The following is a 24,666-nucleotide window of genomic DNA, read 5'->3' on the forward strand; positions in this document are numbered from 1 at the left end:
TATTTTATTTTAGCAGCACAAATAGACTAGAATACCAATCTTTCTCCTGTTTTTTCTTCAGTGTTCCAGGTAACATTATACTTACTTAGGAAGTGTTACAGTCGTTATGAATATATGATCTCCTTAGTAGATATAATTACCTTTACCATTGAGTAAGGTGCCTTTTGATGTGTAATTTTCATGAGATTTTGAAAAATATGAGCCACTATTTCTATGATCTACTTATATTGGATAAATTGATTATCCATCAAATGGCACTAATATTAAAAACAAAAAAAAGAAATGATCATACAGTTGGTCAGTGTCTCTAGCTATTTACTCAGCTACACAAAAAGCTCTAATTTAAAATGAAATATTTTTGATAGGTCTTATCATTAAATCCATCCCAGGAAAGTGTTTTTGAAAAGTGCTTCTGGAAACTTTTATAGCTGTAGTTATGAACACAGAGTAAGGAATAAAATTCAAGCAATCATTCCAAGATTCATGAAAAGAAAAATGAATTTACTTTAATTACCAGGTCTTTTAGAGAGTCTCTGCTGTGTTGCTCACCTCAGCTAGCCACATATAGAAGTAAAGACTTGGACTAGCAGTCCGTGTTTTGTATAACAACAGATAACAGCTGAAGTTTCAGTTTCCATCCATTTTAGGGTTCTGGGCTGCACTCCTGCACAACCTTGGATTAACTTGGAAACGTGCTGTCTGCATCAAAGGGTAGAGACTCTGAAGTGTAGGAATTCATATTCAGCACCATTCACCAGAGCTGCCAGGATGACTGGCATGATGCTCACAAACCTTGCTTGGCACATAGTGATGAAGGAGGGTTTCAGAGCCAAGAGGGAGATGATATTTACGTGTTCAAATCAGAACTGATGTGGGGCATGCTTAGATCGTGCCACCTGGAGAAACATCATCAGTGTCTGGGGCTCTTCCTTGGTCTGAAGCTGGTAATCGATCCTGACAGTGATTTCATTAGGGGACTGGCTGGCAGGCAAATACTGATATATAGTCTCTCCATTTTAATGGAAAATTCAGTTTATTTTCACTATTCACATGGCGATAAAATTCTTTCATACTGAAACAGTCCTGGAAGGGATAGACTGTCCAAATAAAGTGAAACCATTTGCTCCTGAGTCAATCCATTCTCCTCACTGACTCATAGCCATTGAATTTACCATTGCTCTTCGAAGAACTCCCTAAGTGTCCCACACTCATGGCCACCTCTTGGTTTTGCTCATACTATCCCTGCCAAGAAATATACATCTCCATCTTTTATTCTTTTTTATAACTATCACAGGGTTCAGGACATGCTACTTGAAAATATGGCACCCCAGCATATTGAATATTTTGAGCTGAAGGAATTCAAGAAACAGCAGAAGCAGGAAGGTTATTCTCACCTTCCCCTCACCCTTCTCTCCTAAAGCAGGTGAGAAATTCTTTCCCTAGAAAGAATTTGAAAAATATGAGCCACTATTTCTATGATCTACTTATATTGGATAAATTGATTATCCATCAAATGGCACTAATATTAAAAACAAAAAAAAGAAATGATCATACAGTTGGTCAGTGTCTCTAGCTATTTACTCAGCTACACAAAAAGCTCTAATTTAAAATGAAATATTTTTGATAGGTCTTATCATTAAATCCATCCCAGGAAAGTGTTTTTGAAAAGTGCTTCTGGAAACTTTTATAGCTGTAGTTATGAACACAGAGTAAGGAAGAAAATTCAAGCAATCATTCCAAGATTCATGAAAAGAAAAATGAATTTACTTTAATTACCAGGTCTTTTAGACCAGGTCTTTAGACAGGAAATTCTTTCCCTAGAAAGAATTTTCTGATCTTCCACTGAAGCAGGTCATGAGACCCTCATTCCAGAAGTGTCCTTCCTATACATGGAGGACAGGAACCTCCTTATTTCTGAAGACACGGGGTCACAGAGAGGAAACACACACACACACAGGCTTCACATCTCTTAAAGCCCCAAGCCTTACTGGCTTATTGACTGTAAATAGATTTCTGTACACTATATTTAATCACATCAGTGTTTTTTCAAAGATTCTCAACTTTACTCAGACCCTTAAAGGGAATGTTAGAGATAGACCATCAATGGTTAAAAGAATAAAAGACTCTTGTTGTAGAACCAAATAGTAAGAGAAGAATCTGAATAGGCCTCGCTAAGTTCCCACCGCTTCAGTACCATTACATAATACCCCCTTGTTCAATTCCACTCTTTGTCAAACTTAACATAAAAATACATAAGTTTAAGTGTTTGAGTCTTTCTGAAGTCTCACATGTCACATAAAACACGGTAAATAAATTTGTACACTTTTCTTTTGTTAACCTGTCTTTGGTTATAGAGGCCTCAGCCATGAACATAGGATGAGTGAGAAAGATATACTTCTCCTCCCCAATATCTACAATCCTTTTGAAACCAAATCCTCTCTTAACCCACAGCCTTCTTTGCCTTCTTTGCCTTCTTTGCATTAGGCAAAGTCTTTTTCCCTAGACTGGACATATAATGGAAGCTAGGGTGTTCAGGTACCACATAATCTTCCTCACCTAGAAACTTAAATATAAGCTACGCAATGAGACGACCACACTTCCATATGCTTCATCAAGACCTACAATAAATGCGAAGCAGGTATAGTGTTCATTCCTGGCTTTGACACTCCATTTATAAGTTACCTAGCCTCTAACTCCCTCAGTTGTCTCCTTTCCAAAATGAGAATAATGATAGAATTTACCTCATACAGTCATTGTAAGCATTAAGTTAGATTAAATTTGATAATTCATAGAAAATATTTAACATTTCTCATGCTTGTATTAAGGCCCATTACCCCGTTTGGTTGCAAGTACCTTGAGTTCAAACACTCATTTTCTTCTCCTTTCAATCCCTGGTAGTTTTAAGCAGACAGCAGATTCTGGTAATTTCTTTGATATGCCTCATAAAATCATACTGAGTTTGTGCTATTTCTCAGTTTCAAGTAATAAGAGCAGCAGAGAGGAAACCCAGGCATTGATGGACAAAAACAGGGACTTTGTTCTGTTCCTTGGTGGTCGATCTGTGGTGAGACGGTGAAGAGTAGGCAGGGCTCAGCCTTCGGGGAGCAGCTGTGTGGTCACAGTGAAAAGCAGCGCTGCTTCATCCTTCTCATGGGTGCATGAACCTCCAGAAAGCATCCACTCAGAGGGGAGAAATAGGACAGGAGAGCAACTGGGATAAAAATGTTTCAACTTATCATCTTAGTTTCAAAGATGAAGCTGACTGCGACGTGAAGGTAGGATTTAAAGCCAGTGGTCTTGAGACTTTTCCCATGCTTATGGCCATCTTTTGGCGATGTGCCTGTAATTAAGCTCTTATCAGAATTCTAAAAGCTTTCTTAAAATACGTTTAATTTCCTTTTTCATCTTCCAACTTAGAAGAAATGTCAATTATTCTAAGTTGGAAGATGAAATTCGAAGAGATGTCAATTCAGTTGCAGTTTGATGAAAATCTGACTTCAGGACATTAATTTGAAACATAAGAGTCACCAGGAGGGTAGTGCCTTTTGCTGAGGAACCCACAGTCATGCCTGTTGAGTTTCCCAAAACTTACATCTTGTCAAGTCAATCCAACTTAAAAGACACTGAGGAATCTGAGTATCTTTTCTTGAGTCTTCTGGAGTCAAGCCCATGTGCTGTCATAGAGCACCCTTGGGATGACGGTCCATCTCTCGCGTGGCACAGCACACACTTTTTGTGGATGTTAGATTATTTTAATTTGCTGACAGTGCATTCAGTATGAGGTTGATTTTTTTACAACTGCTGATTCAAATACTGTCACAAAATATTTGAAAATCGATCTTTATGTATCACCAAGTAACTTCCATAAGTAGTATCCACAAATACAAAATCACTGAATATAAATTTTCAGCTGTATTTTCTGATCTGGTTACATAAATGTTCTTTGATTTAAATTAAGCCAAAGTTGGAGCTAAACAGATTTTCTGCAACCATTTCATCTTTAAGATGAAGTTAAAGATTTGCATTTGAAATCTCCCATTATTGAATTGGAAGTAGCAATTCCAGTTAATGTCCAGCATCCTCTGAATGCCAATGGTCTTTGAGTAAACATATGAACCTTCATCTCTTTTAGTTGTTTAAGACACCACTTCACACGATTAGTAAGTAACAACAACAACCTCTTGGTAAATGCACATGAATGCAAATTCCTGTTTTATATATTTGGGTAGAAGGATAGCACATACTGAAAATAACAGATAAGTATTTACAAATTCCCATCTTATTTTTCCCCTTTACATTCAATGGCTAAGTGTGGGAATTCATCTGTAAATGCTCCCAGAAATGGCACAAAATTGTGCTATAATGGAATCAAATAACCACAGTGTTTGGGGTTTTGATTTTTCTCCAATAAAAGGTACTTATTTAGACAGCAATTTTTTAGTCACAATAAAAATTTATAACATAAAGAGCTTTTGTGTGTCCACATTAGCCACAAAATAAATAGGGCAAGTACTTTATGTATGTGTGTACACATTTACACACACACAAAACTGGACCATGTTTCCAGGGTTCAGTGGAGGAAAAACTTTTTTCATTGTTAAGTGTGATGTTTTCAAATAGATGAATCAGAAAATTTTACATAGATGTAAGCCCATTTTGTATGAACAGTATCAGTCATGTGCTTTGAGGGATAAGTAGGGTAAATGGTGTTTAAATAGCATTCTAAAGAAAGGACTAAAGCATTCTAAAGGCCCATGGACTACTTTTTCCCAAATTTCAGAGCTCGGCGTCCCGAGCAGGGGATCCACAGAGCAGGCAAGAAAGAACCTGAAATAAACTTCAGAGGAAAAACCGCATGGGGAGTAACGTGGGTCAGCCCCTGTCCGCTGGGACCCATTGTCAGGCAGACACTACATGGCAATGACATCATCACAACAGTTATATCCAAGAAAGCAGTTTATAAAACAAGCACCAAACAACTGGGCATAATTTTCCTCATTATCTACAGCTTTTACCCTGAACAATGGAGTTTAATCACCAAACAAATTAGATACTAGGGCTCCAGATGATAGGATGGGCCAAGTTATTTAATGTTTTCTTGTTTAAAAGGTGGGCATGTTGGCACTTAAGAAAATAAATCAGAAAATAATATGGCTTCAAGTGGACAAATAAATATGAATTTCTAAGGAAGTCTTCGCATTATCTATTGGTTTCCTCTTGATTTGGTTCCATGGATAATTTCTCTCCAAGTTCTCTAATAAGTTCTGCTAGGTCTTCTGTATTCTGAGATTTTTCTTCAAGGAGTTCATAGCGGAGACTTGAGATGTCCTGCTTAATTTCCTTCAGTTCCCCTTTGAAAGCAAGAGTGATAAGAAGTCAACTATAAATACGCAATGCAGAAAAACTAGTGACTGTGGGACAGGAGGAAATCAGCTCTAATTTCACACACAATTTTATTTTGAATCCTTTGAAAGGAAATAACTTCCTAATTGAGCAGGTTTTTGTTTTCTTAGCTGAGTGTTTTGGTGAATGAAGAGATTATAGCAGAATGATAACAAAAGCCCTCCTAAAGTAAGTTAAAACGAAAAGGTGGTGAATGATTCAGGGGTTGAGGCAGCAGCCCCTTCCTTGCCTTTCCCACCCACTTCCTCCTCCTTCCAAGTCCACCATAAGAATGAGAGCTTTTTATCTAGCAAGTGGCACCTGTCCCCACCTGTGGAGAAATAGCCTGTTCCCCACTCTTTAACAGAATGGTGGTTGGTGAGATCCTGTTCTACTTTTCCCCTTGAAGTTCACTCTCCCTGTGCGCATCTCTGCAGCTCTCCGGGCACTCTGCGTTAGGCCCCGGTCCTGACTCACATTCAGGGGCTGATTTGCTTCTGCATTCAACTCACCTTCGTTCACTTCATCACTCTCCTTATCTATCTGGGCCTGCAGTACATATCTTTTAATGAGCCTTTTCATTATTTTCTAGAAAACAGAGAAAAGAGAAATCTATGTCAGTTTCAGGTTCATAACAAATCTCTCATTTGGAACAAGTTGCAGAGTCTGCCTCCCTGTAGTGAGCCCTTTGGAAGTGATGACTGTCAAAGACTAAGATGATTCAGCCGGGATGCATGCGATCTCCACATTTTGCTTTCCTTTTTAAAGCAGTTTTCACATCACCTAGGCTAATGACTCAAAAGTGAGTTCTTAGAAAAGAATGTTTAGAGCAAGTATGTAATCCTTTATGTCCATTGCTTGTATTTTATTTGAAAAGTATTAGAGTAAGGCAGTCTTTCAGTGGGGTAGGTAAAAGATGTACACTACTGCTCGTGGAAATGGGAAATTAAGCTAATGTCCACTCATTTAAGCCCCACGTCTGACCCACCAAAAAATGGAACCAATTTTTATTTTAAACTTTCTATTAATTTAGGAATGCTAGTTTCAATGTAATGTATTTTTCAAGTACCTGGGCTTCTATCATGCAAACATTGCTTTTACTATATATTTTTCATAAAAAGAAGGAGTCTTAGTGGGTGCTCAGAAAGTCTTGATGGATATAGAACTAAACAAAATTTTACACCTGAGCCAAGGTTAAATGCTAGATAGTAAAACTCTACTTTCAAGAATCTATTCTAAAGATATGATTTAGTACATTAACAAGTATGTTCATAGAACTAGCTAGATAATAGACAAAAATGAAACTTTAAATGTCTATCAATAAGGAATTATTTTTAGTAAATTATATATTTGTATGAATTATTTTTAGTAAATTATATATTTGTATGAAGGAATATGATACATTCACTGAAATTAATAGGAATATATATTTTGTGGAGAGAAAATCACAAGCTAAAAACTATTACTCATTATATAAGTATTAACTCATTTATATAGTATTATATATGCATTTTATAATAATATTAAAATATATGTAAAATTATGCACATATAGACATATAATCAGCTGGCAGAATTTTCACCAAAAGCAAGCAGTCTTTGTTTCTCACTGGTGGAATGTGACATGAATTTTACTCTCTTTTTTATGTTTTTTGTAAGGTTTGCCTTTTTCAATGAACATGGAGACTCTCAGATCTGTGATTCCAAGACTTTATTTTTTTAACTTATATATCTCTATCACTTACAAAATGCCTGGTACATGGTAATTAATAAATATTTGTTGAATTAATGCATTATTTGATATTGAGAAAAATATCCTGATACTTTAAAGAATCACATAGTTCAAGAACCAAATATTACAAATAACTAGTCTTATTCCTTTAAAAATCCATGCTTACCTGATATTGTCTTGGAGGATTATTGAAACTATTTAAATGGAAGTCTTCTGAGCTCCTTATACTTGGTTGTTTATTGTGCCCAACCTGTAATTTGAAAAGATTTAGAAATGGATTCCTACTTAAATTTTCTTTTAAATAAGGTAGTGAGATTAGTTATCTAATGAACTAATAGTCTTATGTACACAAATTATCTATATGTGTAGTGCCATTTATCTTGCTTAATATTGTGTCTTCAAGACAAATCAGTGACATTTTAGGTGTGTTCGGTTTGTTAATGGCTATTAGAGGTTGTCTGAGGAGTCTCTTAGACTTTGTGGCTGCCAATCACGTTGTCATGAGAATCACGCGTTAACCTTCTCACAGATGGTAGAGAAAGAGTCAAACAAATTGAGGAAATAATGGTGGTGATCTCAGAAGTCCATTGATGAGGGATCAACAGTGCCACCTGATTAACTAAGACATCCACACCTGCAGCAGGGTCTGATGTGGATCCTGCAGAGACACCAGGGTAAGACTGTGGTGGAACAGAATTCAGTTGCGAATAAAGCTCTAATTAATGTTTGAATTTTAGGTACTGTATACTATCCCATTTGGGCAGCACTTTTCCAATTAAAATACATTTACCCAAATAGGCAAATAACAAAAAATTAAGGCAATCTGCAAGAAAGCATACCATATTAACATGCTAAAAGGATGATTTAAAATCTCCTTAATGCATTTTCTAAAGGAAAAAAACTGGTTTTACAAAGAAATAAGTAGAAGAACTGAGGCAAAACAAGCAACTCTACATTTGCATGTTTATGATACACAACTGTTTTCTAGGGGAAGAGACACCTCGACACTGTCTTCAAAGATACGCAATGATTCATATTTCCTGGTGACATCTATGTGGCTGTAAGTAAAGCTCAATGAGACTGAATTAAAATCCTTGCATTCACTTCAGTGCTTTGCTTTGATACTTTAAGTAGCCACATACTGAATTAAAACAGCTACTCAGACATTCATCTATATATGCAAGTATATATTGAGGGTCCTCAAAAATGTAAGGTGCTGTGCTAGGCTCTGTGTATAAATGAACATAAGCAATTATGGTATAGCTGAGTTATGGTAATAGCTCAATTATGAAAAATATGGCAAGATAAGATTAATAATAAACAATATATAAATTTGAAAATAGCATCTTTTTCATGTATCTATTTCCTTTTTCTTTTACTCTAAAAATGTCAGTGTCCATATATTTTTACTTATACTGAATTTTAAAACCACTCTGATAAATTATATAATTCATCAAATTAACCAAAGAGAGGCAGTTTAGGTTCTCAAAAAGAGCACTTGAAGGGAATCTGAAGGATAAATACCATCTGACTTTGCCACAAGCTAGCCATGGAACAGTAGGCAAGATGCTTCAACTTTCTATAACCTTGTCTGACAATGAAGGAAGTGGTCTACCTAGCTTCTATCATTCAAGCCCCACTAATTTATGAATTTGTGAAATGCATAAAAACTTCCACATAACATCTTAAATAATATAATGGGAACCCTGGCTTTGAAACTATGATTTATGCCTTAAGAACATCATAAAAGGTGAAGACCAGTGTGAAGCTCCCACTAAGCCCATTATGATAAAGCATGCAAGTGAGGACAGGCTCATAACCATCATGTCTCTGATTTATTTACCATCTATTCATTAACTAACCGTTGACATTTTGGGCTAGGTAATTCTTTGGTGTGGGTGGTCTCCTGTGCATTATGGAATGCTTAGCAGCATCCCTGGTCTCTAATCTACAGATTAGATGCCAGTCACAGCTCCCACCACCCCCTATTGTGCCAACCAAACATATCTGCAGGTATTATCAAAGGCACCAGATTAGGAGTGGAGGGCACAATCACCCCTGGGTGAGAATCACTGGTATAGTTAAATGGTATAAAACTAAATATCTATAAACTCGCATGAAGCATTTTTATGTGACTAGTTTTTTTCTAAGTATTAAATACCAAGTTTCAGATGCATATATAACATATTTTATTTTCAGAAAAAAATGCTAGTCAGTTTCTAATACGTCATAGAAATTCAGTAAATGTTTCTTAAAAAACTTAATGATACAGGGAAGAGTAAACCTATCCAATGGTGCAAGGAAGTATTATTACCACTTGGTGGCAGAAAATCCTAATATATAATTGTTTCCATGTACAATTATTTAATGTCTGGAAATCCAAGTCTGCAACACATTTGTACATAAAAGAAAATTCAATTGGAAAACTGAATAGTATTTAAAGCTTAGGGATTTGGGTATTTATAGATGGTGCCAACACGTATACTGCCATAGAGGTTGGAAGTGGGAAGCTTGTTGACTATAAGCAAGAAGGACTGGATGCAAGCTTTGTTCCTAATATGGAAATAAACACTCTCTCCAATTGTGAATGAACCATTGCCTGTCCCCTTTGTTAATACCTTCTACCACATTTTATGCATTCTTTATTCATTTTCTTTTTCATTTCTTAATAATTAGTTTGATATTAACATTTCTCATCTTGTAGGTTCATTTAGGATTAGAGTGAGCAACACTAAGAACTTGTTTCTAATTCATTAAAAAGAACAAGTAATCTTAAGTCTTTAAAATTTCTTATATTGCTGGATATAGGAACAGTTCATGGAGTCACCTATTTCTCACAAGCATTAAATGTCCTGCAGCCAGGAACAGAGCAATGAACTGAAAAGGTATGGACAATATATTCAGTCAGCAGTGAATGCAGATATGAAATGAAGCTGTGTTATACGGTGCTTATAAACATATTGCTCTGAATCAAGTGGATGTTTGGTTCAAATTCAGGCTCTGTCACTTGTTTGAAATGGGACTTGAGGCAAATCATTTCACCCCTATATCCTTGGGATCCTCAGATATAGAATAAGGAAAATAATATTACCTACCTCCCAGAGCTATTGCGAGAATTAAAGAGATGGGGTATAGAGAATATATAGTTTGAAATACACTGGACATTCTATAATTGTCAATAGGTATTATTTTACAGAAAGATAAATATCTACTATGTGGCTTTAGGTCTATTTCATGGTTAACTTTAATCTACACATACCCCTTTACTTATGATGGGGTTACGTCCTGATAAATCCATTGTGAGTAAGTTGAAAATGCACTTAATACACCTAACTACTGAACATCATAACTTTGCCTAGCTGACCTTAACCATACTCAGAACACTTTCCTTAGCTTACAGTTGGGCAAAAGCATCTAGCACAAAACCTGTTTTATATTAAAGTTATTATACAAAATTTGAATCAACATTCAAACTTTGAAGTACAGTTTCTACTGAACACATATTGCTTTCACACCATCATAAAGTTGAAAAATCATTAAGCTGAACTCTGGTAAGTCTGGGACTGTCTGTAGTCAATTCATCCTAGAGATATTTTGCCAAATATTACTTTTTACTGATGTGCCCAAATCCATGACTAAGTCCTTCAGGGAATGAAATATTCAGTGATTCCCACATTCAGATGAGCATTAAAATCTCCTAAGCTCTACCCCACATGGTTTAAAAACCTGCCCTAAGACGACAACTGGAATGTGATCTGTTCAGAAGTTCGAAGTTCAAGAAGTTATCTGGCATTTTCAGGTTTACACATGTAATAGACTATGGAAGAGATCAACTTTTAATTTATGCTATCCTTTCAGACTGTATATCTGAAAAGCTAGTGCTAGCAACCACCAAACTCAGTGACCTTTAGAGTTAAAGGATATGATTGAAGATAATGAATAGGTCTGCTTATTATCTGAAAAGCTAATGCTAGCAACCACCAGTCAGTGACCTTTAGAGTTAAAGGATATGGTCGGAGATAATGAATAAGTATGCTTACCTTGTTTCAAAATGTATTTTTATATATGGTTCATCCTACTGATATCTATGGTGCACCTGGAGCAGATGTGAAGGCAGTGTTTGTGCAGCTAACTAAATACTTTAAAATTCAAGAGGTCGGAGAGAGAAGACCTGAGTGAATCAGAAATTCACTTACCATCTTAGATATAGATGTTATGAAAAAGATTAAGCACAAGCCACATGAGTTGGGTAGGAAAGAATGAACCATCAGAGTTTTTCTTAGTATGAATACACTAGGGCCAAACCATCTCATTAGCAGTGGGCAAAAATTATGTGAAATATAAATGATTGATTGCCTTAAAAAATCTTCTCAGGAATATAGTTTAATGTCTGTAGTAAAACCAAGCCATGTGAAATGTGTCTCAAGTTTTGTTCACCACAAGCTCCTATGGCAAGTGGAAAAGAGATACTTGTGTTGATTTAAGCCTCCAAGAATCAAATGCCAAGACTGAGTTGGAAGTATTGAGATGTACCAAGGATTATACCTATGAGAGATAAAGGGAAGTGGGAACGGGAGAAGGCAGAGAAAGCCTCTCCACTGTGAGGCTCTGCTCACCTGTGAAAGGGGGAGAGGTAAGACGATTGTCTGGGAAAGTCAGTCAGCCCAACAGGGAACGGCACATCTCCATAGCTGCCACATTACACACTTACACAAAAGGCTCTCTAGATTGTTAAACTGACAGTGGAATCAACATTTTATTCCAGACTTCACAACTGAGGTCAGACATCACAGATTTAGTATTTCTAAAATACTAAACAGTTTTAAGCTATGATTAAAATATGTGTTATTGAAAAGTGTAACTCTCATTTACAATATATAATATACATTTTGCTGATGATTAAAATAAATTTTAATTTTCCACATTTTTAGAGAAGCTACAGAGAAAATAAAATTATTTGATTTGATAGATACCATAGTTTCTATCATAAAGGCATTTTGATTTTATTTTAATTTTTCTCTTATCTGTCCAGTGACTTATTATACATCCTTCATGTTTTCAGGATGAGTATTTTCTTACTGGAAAAATATAAGATCCAATTACACTGACCTATCTTTGCAAAAAATTTATTGGGTTTTTTACAACCAAATAACAAAAAGAGCCATTTCTTTATAATATGAGTATATTACATTTGCGTAGTGTTTGTGATTTTCAAAGTACCAATTTAATCTTTCCAGTATGCTTGTGTGATGGGTTGTACAACTTGATTATTTCTGTTTTATAGATGAGGAAACTAAGGTTCAGAGAAGTTAAATGAATTGCTGAAGGGGCAGAGATGTACATTTATTATAAGATCTCAATCTTCTGAGTACTTAGTTCAATACTCTTACCGTATCAATTTCCAAAGTGCAGTTTTGATAAGGAAGGAAAGCAGTGAATATAAAATATTGATCAAACATGGTGAATTTTATATATTCATATTAATCCATTATATATGTTATATGTAGTCAATTGTATATTATATGAAGTCAGTACATGTACCCCTTGGTATCCATGGGGGATTGGTTCCAAGACACTTCTGAGCACACCAAAATCCACTGACGCCCAGACCCCTTATACAAAATGCTGTACTATTTGCATATAACTTACTCATAGCCACTGGTATAACTTAAATCATCTCTAGTACTTACAATGCTCGATATAATGTTATGTAACTGATAAATATTGTTATACTCTACTGTTTTTTAAATTTGTATTATTCTTATGACCATATTATTTTTCATGTTTTTATTTAATATTTTTGACCCGTAGTTGGTTGAATCTGCGAATGCAGAACATATGGACATGGAGGGTGGACTGTGTGTGTGTGTGATATTTAATTGAAATGCCCTTTGCAAAACTGGAAAACAATTTTGTCATATGACACATTTTGTAGATCATAAATGGGAGTTAGGTGGAAAGGAAAAGAGCCATAACCATCTCCTTGGAATATTCAATTAAGAAACAGTTGTCTGCATTGTGAATGTACTTAATGCTCCTGAACTATATGCTTAAAAATGGTTAAAATGGTAAATTTTATGCTATATATATTTTATAACAATGAAAATAAATATAAAAAAGAAGTCAGTTGCCTGTATATGCCAACCCCAAGGGTTGCTATGAATATTTAGGTTTTGGAGAGGGACACTGTTATTCTTGAGACTAATAATTCATAATCTCTTATCTGTAAGAAAACATAATGGGCCATATTGTCAGTTATAACACAACTCTCATAAGAAAGACTAAATAATATTACTAGCTGAAATGTCACCCCTTTCTTTTTCCTTTAAGCATTTCAATATTTAAAATACATAGAGTGAAGTTAAACTTGTAAGGTAGACTTAATTATATAATGCTTGGTACACATGTTACAAATGATTGGGACCAAACAGTATGTCACCAGGAATAATTGAATTCTTTTCTGAATATATCCACTAACTAGGGAAGGCTTTGAGAAATTAAATCATTTCACCTTACTCCAGTTTTCTTATGTGATATGTGCAGATAATTTAATTCACACAAACAAAAGAATTTACTAAAATGTCCTAGCAAATTATAAAATTGTTTGGGCCAGACACGGTGGCTGATGCCTGTAATCCCAGCACTTTGGGAGGCTGAGGTAGGTGGATCACTTGAGTCCAGGAGTTTGAGTTCAAGACTAGCCTGGGCAACATGGCGAAACCCCATCTCTACAGAAAATACTAAAAATTAGCCAGGCATGGTGGTGCTCACCTGCACTCCCAGCTATTTGGGAGGCTGAGGTGGGAGGATCACCTGAGCCTGGGAGGTCCAGGCTGCAGCAAGCCATGATGGCACCAGTGCACTCCAGCCTGGGTGATAGAGACCCTGTCTTCAAAAACTAAAATGAAATAAAAATAAAATATTTTGAGTTGAATACTTTTTGGAGATAAGCTATTTCATATTCTTTCAGTAACTTTTTCCCCTTTATCTTTCTGTCTGTACACCTTTCCTTCTGTACATTCACGCATTCTTTCTTTCCACAGACACTTGCAGGTACCAAAACTATAGAAGTATTAAGGATCAGAGTTAAACTAAGACATGGGCTCTATCTTCCAGAACCCACACCTTCATCAGTTAGTTTGCCTCTTCCTGGTCTGGGAGATTGATTAACCCACCACGACCAATACGATTTCACCAAGGAAGAGGAATGGGAGGAAGAAACGGGCATGTGAGTGGCAAAATATACTTCCTACCATGTTCCTTGCTAGGTATGTCATTTCATTAATTTAATGACCCTTTGAGGCCGTAGTAACGACAAGTGAGGAAACTCAGGCCTGAGAAGGCCATAAAACGTATCCATGTCCATTGCTGGTAAGTGGTGGGAAACCAACACGACCCTGTGTGTGTGTGTGTGTGTGTGTGTGTGTGTACTATGTATGTGTGTGTTGCTGCCAAACATACCTGAAAAATGCTAATTTTGTTGCCATTTTGCAAATATCTACTGACATTCAAATTCATTCTGATATTACAATTCTCCATTACTGTTTTTGTTTCTTTTTTTATACTTTAAGTTCTGGGGTACATGTGCAGAACGTGCAGGTTTGTTAAATAGGTATACACGTGCCATGGTGGTTTGCTGCACCCATCAACCCGTCATCTACATTAGGTATTTATCCTAATGCTATCCCTCCTCTAGCCCGCTAACCCCTGACAGGCCCCAGTGTGTGATGTTCCCCTCCCTATGTCCATGAGTTCTCACTGTTCAACTCCCACTTATGAGTGAGAACATGCGGTGTTTGGTTTTCTGTTCTTGTGTTAGTTTGCTGAGAATGATGGTTTCCAGCTTCATCCATGTGCCTGCAAAGGACATGAACTCATCCTTTTTCATGGCTGCATAGTATTCCATGGCGTAAATGTGCCACATTTTCTTTATCCAGTCTCTCACTGATGGACATTTGGGTTGGTTGCAAGTCTTTGCTATTGCGAATAGTGCCACAGTAAACATACATGTGTGTGAGTCTGTATAGTAGAATGATTTATAATCCTTTGGGCATATATCCAGTAATAGGATTGCTGGGTCAAATGTTATTTCTGGTTTGAGATCCTTGAGGAATTGCCATGCTGTCTTCCACAATGGTTGAACTAATTTACACTCCCGCCAACAGTGTAAAAGCATTCCTATTTCTCCACATTCTCTCTGGCATCTGTTGTTTCCTGACTTTTTAATGACCGCCATTCTAACTGGCATGAGGTGGTATCTCATTGTAGTTTTGATTTGCATTTCTCTAATGACCAGTGATGATGAGCATTTTTCATATGTTTGTTGGCTGCATAAATGTCTTCTTTTGAGAAGTGTCTGTTCATATACTTCACCCACTTTTGATGGGTTTTTTTTTTTCTTGTAAATTTGTTTAAGTTCTTTGTAGATTCTGGATATTAGCCCTTTGTCAGATGGATAGATGGCAAACATTTTCTCCAGTTCTGTAGGTTGCTTGTTCACTCTGATGATAGTTTCTTTGGCTGTGCAGAAGATCTTTAGTTTAATTAGATGCCATTTGTCAATTTTGGCTTTTGTTGTCATTGCTTTTTAAGTCTTTGCCCGTGCATATTTCCTGAATGGTATTGCTTAGGTTTTCTTCTAGGATTTTTGTCGTTTTAGGTCTTACATTTAAGTCTTTAATCCATCTTGAGTTAATTTTTGTATAAGGTGTAAATAAGGGGTCCAGTTTCAGTTTTCTGCATATGGCTAGCCAGTTTTCCCATCACCATTAAATAGGGACTCCTTTCCCCATTGCTTGTTTTTGTCAGGTTTATCAAAGATCAGATGGTTGTAGATGTGTGGTGTTATTTCTGAGGCCTCTGTTCTATTCCATTGGTCCATGTATCTGTTTTGGTACCAGTACCATGCTGTTTTGGTTACTGTAGCCTTGTAGTATAGTTTGAAGTCAGGAGCGTGATGCCTCCAGCTTTGTTCTTTTTGCTTAGGATTGTCTAGGCTATGTGGACTCTTTCTTGGTTCCATTTGAAGTTTAAAGTAGTTTTTTTCCAATTCTGTGAAGAAAGTCAGTGGTAGCTTGATGGGGATAGCATTGAATCTGTAAATTACTTTGGGCAGTATGGCCATTTTCATGATATTGATTCTTCCTATCCATGAGCATGGAACGATTTTCCATTTGTTTATGTCCTCTCTTATTTCCTTGAGCAGTGGTTTGTAGTTCTCCTTGAAGAGGTCCTTCACATCACTTGTAAGTTGCATTCCTAGGTATTTTATTCTCTTTGTAGCCATTGTGAATGGGAGTTCACTCATGATTTGGCTCTCTGTCTGTTATGGGTGTATAGGAATGCTTGTGATTTTTGCACATTGATTTTGTATCCTGAGACTTTGCTGAAGTTGCTTATCTGCTTATAAGGAGATTTTGGGTTGAGATGATGGGGCTTTCTACATATACAGTCATGTCATCTGCAAACAGAGATAATTTGACTTCCTCTTTTCCTATTTGAATACCCTTTATTTCTTTCTCTTGCCTGAATCCCCTTGCCAGAACTTCCAATACTATGTTAAATAGGAGTGGTGAAAGAGGACATCCTTGTCTTTTGCCGATTTTCAAAGGGAATGCTTCCAGTTTTTGCCTATTCAGTATGATATTGGCTGTGGGTTTGTCATAAGTAGCTCTTATTATTTTGAGATATGTCCCATCAATACCTAGTTTATTGAGAGTTTTTAGCATGAAGCACTATTGAATTTTGTTGAAGGCCTTTTCTCTATTGAGATAATCATGTGGTTTTTGTCATTGGTTCTGTTTATGTGATGGATTACATTTATTGATTTGCATATGTTGAAGCAGCCTTGCATCCCAGGGATGAAGCCGACTTGATTGTGGTGGATAAGCTTTTTGATGTGCTGCTGGATTCGGTTTGCCAGTATTTTAATGAGGATTTTCTCATCAATGTTCATCAGGATATTGGCCTGAAATTTTCTTTTTCTGTTGTGTCTCTGCCAGGTTTTCGTAACAGGATGATGCTGACCTCATAAAATGAGTTAGGGAGCATTCCCTCTTTTTCTATTGTTTGGAATAGTTTCTGAAGGAATGGTACCAGCTCTCCTTTGTACCTCTGGTAGAATCTGGCTATGAATCTATCTGGTCCTGGACATTTTTTGGTGGGTAGGCTATTATTACTGCCTCAATTCCAGAACTTGTTATTGGTCTATTCAGGGATTCAACTTCTTTCTGGTTTAGTCTTGAGAGGGTGTATGTGTCCAGGAATTTATCCATTTCTTCTAGATTTTCTAGTTTATTTATGTAGAGGTGTTTATAGTATTCTCTGATGGTAGTTTGCATTTCTGAGGAATCAGTGGTGATATCCCCTATATCATTCTTTATTGCATCTATTTGATTCTTCTCTCTTTTCTTCTTTATTAGTCTGGCTAGCGGTCTATTTTGTTGATCCTTTCAAAAAACCAGCTCCTGCATTCATTGATTTTTTTGAAGGGTTTTTAGTGTCTCTAGCTCCTTCAGTTCTGCTCTGATCTTAGTTATTTCTTGTATTCTGCTAGCTTTTGAATTTGTTTGCTCTTGTTTCTCTAGTTCTTCTAATTTTGATGTTAGGGTGTCAATTTTAGATCATTCCTGCTTTCTCTTGTGGGCATTTAGTGCTATAAATTTCCCTCTAAACACTGTTTTAAATGTGTCCCATAGATTCTAGTACATTGTGTCTTTGTTCTCATTGGTTTCAAAGGACATCTTTATTTCTGCCTTCATTTCATTGTTTACCCAGCAGTCATTCAGGAGCAGGTTGTTCAGTTTCTATGTAGTTGTGCGGTTTTGAGTTAATTTCTTAATTTGACTGCACTGTGGTCTGAGAGACCATTTTTTATGATTTCTGTTCTTTTGCATTTGCTGAGGAGTGTTTTACTTCCAATTATGTGGTCAATTTTAGAATAAGTGCGATGTGGTGCCGAGAAGAATGTATATTCTGTTGATTTGGGGTGGAGAGTTCTGTAGATGTCTATTAGGTCTGCTTGGTGCAGAGCTGAGTTCAAGTCCTTAATATCTTTAATTTTCTGTCTCGTTGATCTGTCTAATATTGAGATTGGGGTGTTAGAGTCTCTCACTATTATTGTGTGGGAGTCTAACTCTCTTTGTAGGCCTCTAAGAACCTGGTTTATGAATCTGGGTGCTCCTGTATTGAGTGCATGTATATTTAGGATAGTTAGCTCTCTTGTTGCATTGATCCCTTTACCATTATGTAATGCCCTTCATTGTCTTTTGTTCTTTGTTGGTTTAAAGTCTGTTTTATCAGAAACTAGGATTGCAACTCCTGCTTTTTTCTTCTTGCTTTCCATTTGCTTGGTAAATATTCCTCCATCCCTTTATTTTGAGCCTATGTGTGTCTTTGCATATGAGATGGGTCTCCTGAATACAGCACACTGATGGGTCTTGACTCTTTGGCCAATGTGCCAGTCTGTGTCTTTTAATTGGGGCATTTAGCCTGTTTACATTTAAGGTTAATATTGTTATAGGTGAATTTGATCCTGTCATTATACTAGCTGGTTATTGTGCCTGTTAGTTGATGTAGTTTCTTCATAGTGTCGATGGTCTTTACAATTTGGTATGTTTTTGCAGCAGCTAGTACCAGTTTTTCCTTTCCATACTTAGTGCTTCCTTCAGGAATTCTTGTAAGGCAGGCCTGGTGGTGACAAAATCTCTCAGCATTTGCTTGTCTGTAAAGGATTTTATTTCTCCTTCACTTGTGAAGCTTAGTTTGGTTATGAAATTCTGGGTTGCAAATTATTTTCTTTAAGAATGTTGAATATTGGCCCCCCACTCTCTTCTGGCTTATAGGGTTTCTGCAGAGAGATCTGCTGTTAGTCTGATGGGCTTGCCTTCGTGGGTAACCCGATCTTTCTCTCTGGCTGCCTTAACATTTTTTCCTTCATTTCGACCTTGGTGAATCTGATGATTATGTGTCTTGGGGTTGCTCTTCTCGAGGAGTATCGTTGTGGTGGTCTTTGTATTTCCTGAATTTGAACGTTGGCCTGTCTTATTGGGTTGGGGAAGTTCTCCTGGATAATATCCTGAAGACCGTTTTCCTATTCGGTTCCATTCTCCCTGTCACCTTCTGGTACACTAATCTAATGTAGGTTTGGTCTTTCCACATAGTCCCATATTTCTTGGAGGCTTTGTTCATTCCTTTTCATTCTTTTTTCTCTAATCTTGTTTTCATGTTTTATTTCAGTAAGTTGATCTTCAATCTCTGATATCCTTTCTTCGGCTTGTTCGATTTGTCTATTGATACTTGTGTATGCTTCACAAAGTGTTCGTGCTGTGTTTTTCAGCTCCATCAAGTCATATATGTTCTTCTTTAAACTGGTTATTCTAGTTAGAACTTTCTCTAACCTTTTTTCAAGGTTCTTAGCTTTTTTGCACTGGGTTAGAATATGTTCTTTTAGCTCAGAGGAGTTTGTTATTACCCACCTTCTGAAGTCTACTCCTGTCAATTTGTCAAACTCATTCTCCATCCAGTTTTGTTCCCTTGGTGGTGGGGAGTTGTGATCCTTTGGAGGTGAAGAGGCATTCTGGTTTTTGGAATTTTCAGCCTTTTTGCACTGGTTTCTCACCATTTTTGTGGATTTATCTACCTTTGGTCTTTGATGTTGGTGACCTCTGATGGGGTCTCTGAGTGGACATGCTGTTCCTTTGTTAGTTTTCCTTCTAATAGTCAGGCCCCTCTGCTACAAGTCTGCTGGAGGTCCACTCCAGACCCTGTTTGCTTGGGTATCACCAGCAGAGGCTACGGAACAGCAAAGATTGGTGCCTGTTCTTTCCTCTTGAATCTTCATCCCAGAGGGGCACCTTCTAGGATACACGGGGGTCAGGGACCCACTTGAGGAGGCAGTCTGATCCTTAGCAGAGCTCAAACACTGTGCTGGTAGATCCACTGCTCTCTTCAGAGCCACCAGGCAGGGATGTTTAAGTCTGCTGAAGCTGCGCCCACAGCCGCCTCTTCCCCCAGGTGCTCTGTCCCAGGGAGATGAGGGTTTTATCTATAAGTCCATGACTGGGGCTGCTGCCTTTCTTTCAGAGATCCCCTGCCCAGAGAGGAGAAATCTGGCAGTCTGGCCACAGTGGCCTTGCTGAGCTGCAGTGGGCTCTGCCCAGTTTGAACTTCCTGGCCGTTTCGTTTACACTGTGTGGGTAAAACTGCCTACTCAAGCCTCAGCAATGGTGGATGCCCCTGCCCCCACCAAGCTCGAGTATCCCAGGTCGATCTCAGACTGCTGCTGTGCTGGCAGCAATAATTTCAAGCCGGGGGATCTTAGTTTGCTGGGCTCTGTGGGGGTGGGACCCACCGAGCCAGACCACTTGTCTCCCTGGCTTCAGCCCCCTTTCCAGGGGAGTGAATGGTTCTGTCTCACTGGTATTCCAGGCACCACTGGGGTATGGAAAAAAAAAAAAAAACTCCTGCAGCTAGTTCAGTGTCTGCCCACACAGCCACCCAGTTTTGTGCTTGAAACCCAGGGCCCTGGTGGAGTAGGCACCAGAGGGAATCTCCTGGTCTGCGAGTTGCAAAGACCGTGGGAAAAACGCAGTATCTGGGCCGGAATGCACGGTTCCTCAGGCTCAGTCCCTCATGGCTTCCCTTGGATAGGGGAGAAAATTCCCCAACCCCTTGCGCTGCACAGGTGAGGCGATGCCCCACCCACCCTGCTTCGGCTTGCCCTTTGTGGCCTGCACCCACTGTCCAACCAGTCCCTATGAGATGAACTGGGTACCTCAGTTGGAAATGCAGAAATCACCTGCCTTCTGCGTCGATCTTGCTGGGAGCTGCAGACCAGAGCTGTTCCTATGCGGCCATCTTGCCAGCAATCCTGTTTTTGTTTCTTCCACTCACTACTTCATTTATTTCAAGTGATATTTTTTCTAGATATGCCCATTTATGATTTTTAACTGGACCCCTTCTTTATTTTTTGCATTCTTTTTATAGGGCTTTTAGGCCTAGTATTATTTCTCTGTCCTCACTGGATTAATATCACTACCAAATTATGAAGTATACTTACTCTTCCTGCTCTCTAGTAAGAGCAATAAACATAATAAATAGCTATTACATACCCACTATGTGCCAGGCCCTGTTGTCAGAACTCTACGGTATTAAGTAATTTAATATTCAAAAGAACATTTGGATGTTGGTGTGATTACTGCCTACATCCTGTGAACAAGTAGAGTCTTAATGAGACAACATTCTAAGTACAACACACACAGGCATGCATTGGAATGGCAGAAATTGCTCACAAAATATTTGAACTTAATTCTGTGTTTCCTATGTATTCTATTCATGATAACCATCATCATGAGAACATGGGTGGTAGGCTTCTTCTGTAAAGAGCCAGATAATAAATATTTTAGGATTTGTGGGCCACATATGGTCTCTCTCACATATCCTTCTTTATTTTTTTCACAACTATTTAGAAATGTAATTTTTTAAAAATCTCTAACTCTTAGTCTGAAAACAGGCTGAAGACTAAATGTGGCCTGAGGCCTATGGCTTGTTCACCCCTATACACTAGCCTCCTAACCACTAAACTATCCTTTCTAGAGTGAAATGACTTTGTAGCTCTGTTATATACCTTATTTTCCATTTCTTAAATTTCCTTTATTGGAATCATTTTTAAATGCAATCTAGATTCACCTGGATAGGCAAGCCAAACAAAACTTGTCTGAACAGCAAGAATGTGCCAATTTGCAATGACCCTAATCTGCTGACTCTCTTGGATGACCAGGGACGATTTCCACTTGCCTTCTTGTTGTCTTACTCTCAGCCCGTGCGGCCCCACTGCTGTGGCAGGGCTCACAGAATTAATGCACAGGTCTCTCACCCACGTTACCTCCCACTGCAGCCCTTCTCACCTGTGATATTGTTCTTTGGAAGTTCTTCGCAATCAAACTTCCTAATCTTAACGAGGGCTAATGGCTTAGGTTTCCCTTACCTAAAGCTCTCCTTTGTTTTCTGATGTGTAATGGGTAATGGTTGACATGCTAGTGGAAGGGATGGTTAGAAAGGAAGCTGGGAGGTTGGATATCAGATAGGCCTTAAGGGGATTCCTATGTTGTTGGGGGCGGTAACATAACCAGCTTAACAAAAAAATGGTATCCCTGTCATTTGCATTCCATGGGATGGCCATACATCATAGTTCTGGTCAATGAGATATAACAACAGAAATTGTTGGGAGATTCTTCTAAAGGTGGTGGCAGATTCAGCTAGCATCCCCTACTTTTCCTTTGCCCTTACTCCTACATGCCTGAAAAGTGGGTATAACAGCTGAAAGTAAAGCTGTCCTCTTGAATCTGACTATGACAAAGAATCCAGGAGAATCACAGAAACTCATGCCTGGTAACAGCCCCATACTGCCTAAATCTGGAGAGTTAAATGAGACAGGGAAAAAACAAGTGTCTTGTTTAAACCACCATGATTTGGATTTTATATTACTATGTGTAATTGAATGCAGGTCCTACCTGATACATTGCCCTTTTCCCAATCATTCCTTTATCATTTCCTTTTAGCAACAAGCATTTATTGTGCCCCTACTATGTACAGGCCACAAAAAAGAAAACGTCCTCATCGTTGAGGATTTTGCTACTCTCAGTTAAGGAGCTGATAGATCTCTAGAGTACATTGTTCATTATACACGGTGTCGACCACAATAGCCATTAAGGTCCCACAGTGCCTTTTTCCATCGCTTCTTGATTATTGACAAATTAGGAGGCACTGGGGACCATGCCTGCTCTCTACCTGAGCTGCAAAGAGTGAAGTTAATCATACCCTACATCAGGTTCCTGACAGAGTCGTCTCTTAATATTCCCTTCTCTATATCACTGGTTTTATATTCCATCACCATAAGTATACATAAGTATGTGCTTAGTATATGTCTTAAATATACATGCTATTCTTTTTTGCTTATCAAACATAGCTTACTTCTGCTTCTCAGTAATGGAATTGTTGAGAATTGTTAAAATAGTTTAATTAGTTAATGTGTCTGTTCTCTACTTCCTAAAATTGCTTCTGAACATCTGTCCCTTTCTTTGAAAAGATAAGCCCAATCGTGTGTAACTTCATATTTTCAAATATAAGCTTACCTGTTTTTTGTCAAGAGATAATTTTGAAAGGTCTTCATGACTTCCTAAAATTCCAAGTTTCTTTTCTTCATTTATCTTTTAAAGATAGATAGTAAAATGAGTATAACTGCATAACCAATTTCACTCTTCATTCTGTATTTTAAAAGCCATTTCGTCTAATTCCCCAACAAGTTTTAATGACAGAAACATATTCTTACGGGGTTCCTCCCTTTGCAAGTGCTTGCTTAGACATTTCCTTTGGACTCTGAATTCCCTCAGGTTGCAGTTCTAACCAGACCTGTAAACCACTCATTTAATTAAGTAAAATAAAGGAAGGGAAATTGTTGCCACTCAATCCACTGAGTTCTGTAAGTTATACTTCTGGAAGAATATCATAGATTGTATTTTTTCCAAAATTCCTACACAAATTAATCATAATTACATTTAAAGAAAGCTTTAAAATTCTCAAAGCACTTTTATATACTTATTTGAGTTGATCTTCAGGATGTAGATATAATTTTTTTCACATATTATAGTTGAGGAAACTAGAACTCAGAGAATGTGTTACTTACCTGAGCACCCCAAATAGTAAATGGTAAACAGTGCAGGAATTACAGCATTTTCCTTTTATTTAATGATAGAATCTTATTGCAAGGAAACTTTATAATCATTTGGCCCAATCGCCCACTCAGTGTAAGAAGGAAAAATCTTCAATACATTTCCACCGTCAGCCATCTGGCATTTATTGACTTCTTACAATGGTGGGAGGCTCACTACTTCTAAAGGCAGCCCATTCTTCTGTTGGGCAGATTTTCTTATTAAAAGTTTGCACTTATATCGAATTAAAATTTAACTATTTGAATTTTTGGCCCATTGCTTTTCTTCCCATTTTTGAAAAACAAGTGTACTTCCTAATTAAAGATGGAAATTACAAAGATATTTTTAGTCACTTTCAATCTTCCTTTTTCAGAAGAAACAGTCAGCTCCTTCAGTTCTCCCTCATATGACACTTTATCCATATGTGTCCCATTCTGGTCCTCCTCCTCTGGATACACCTGGTATCTCAGGGCTCCTTCTGAGTATAGAGGTCTAAATGCTCAGCAGAGATCTTTGCACAGCATAAGCCCTCACCTTCCACCTCCAGTGAGATACAAATTCCACATGTTCCCTAAACATATCTGAACATGCTGTGATAGCCCTACTGCCTCATCTAAACACTAAATCTTTTTATTTTTTTTTAAAGATTGCATCGATTTGTGGGATTATTATTTTCAATCAATGTCCTTAGCTCTTTCTTTCTTGAACTACTTATTGCCAAGCCTGGTCTCCCAAATTGCATGTGAGCAACAGATTTCTGAACTTTTCAATGTGGAAGTTATCTAAGAGTTAATCAAGTTGCCCCCCAATCATAACAAGCTGCTGCCGATTTACCGGGCTATAT

The 24,666-nt window shown here is 37.6% G+C and overlaps 1 protein-coding gene across 1 annotated transcript in view; it reads right to left on the reverse strand.

Annotated features, from left to right (window-relative positions):
• Positions 1–4,941: 4,941 nt before the first annotated feature.
• TRPC6 (transient receptor potential cation channel subfamily C member 6) overlaps positions 4,942–24,666 on the reverse strand; it is a 134,581-nt gene continuing 114,856 nt past the window's right edge. Inside the window, exons 10-13 of the mRNA XM_024255857.3 lie at positions 23,247–23,321; positions 7,280–7,363; positions 5,895–5,970; positions 4,942–5,351 (exon numbers count right to left, since the gene is read on the reverse strand). Of these exons, the coding sequence (XP_024111625.1) occupies positions 5,200–5,351; positions 5,895–5,970; positions 7,280–7,363; positions 23,247–23,321 (387 nt within the window). The 3' untranslated portion in view covers positions 4,942–5,199. The remainder of the gene's footprint in view (positions 5,352–5,894; positions 5,971–7,279; positions 7,364–23,246; positions 23,322–24,666) is intronic.

The sequence above is a fragment of the Pongo abelii genome, chromosome 9 (genome assembly GCF_028885655.2).
Source record: "Pongo abelii isolate AG06213 chromosome 9, NHGRI_mPonAbe1-v2.0_pri, whole genome shotgun sequence".
NCBI classification, from domain to species: Eukaryota; Metazoa; Chordata; class Mammalia; order Primates; family Hominidae; genus Pongo; species Pongo abelii.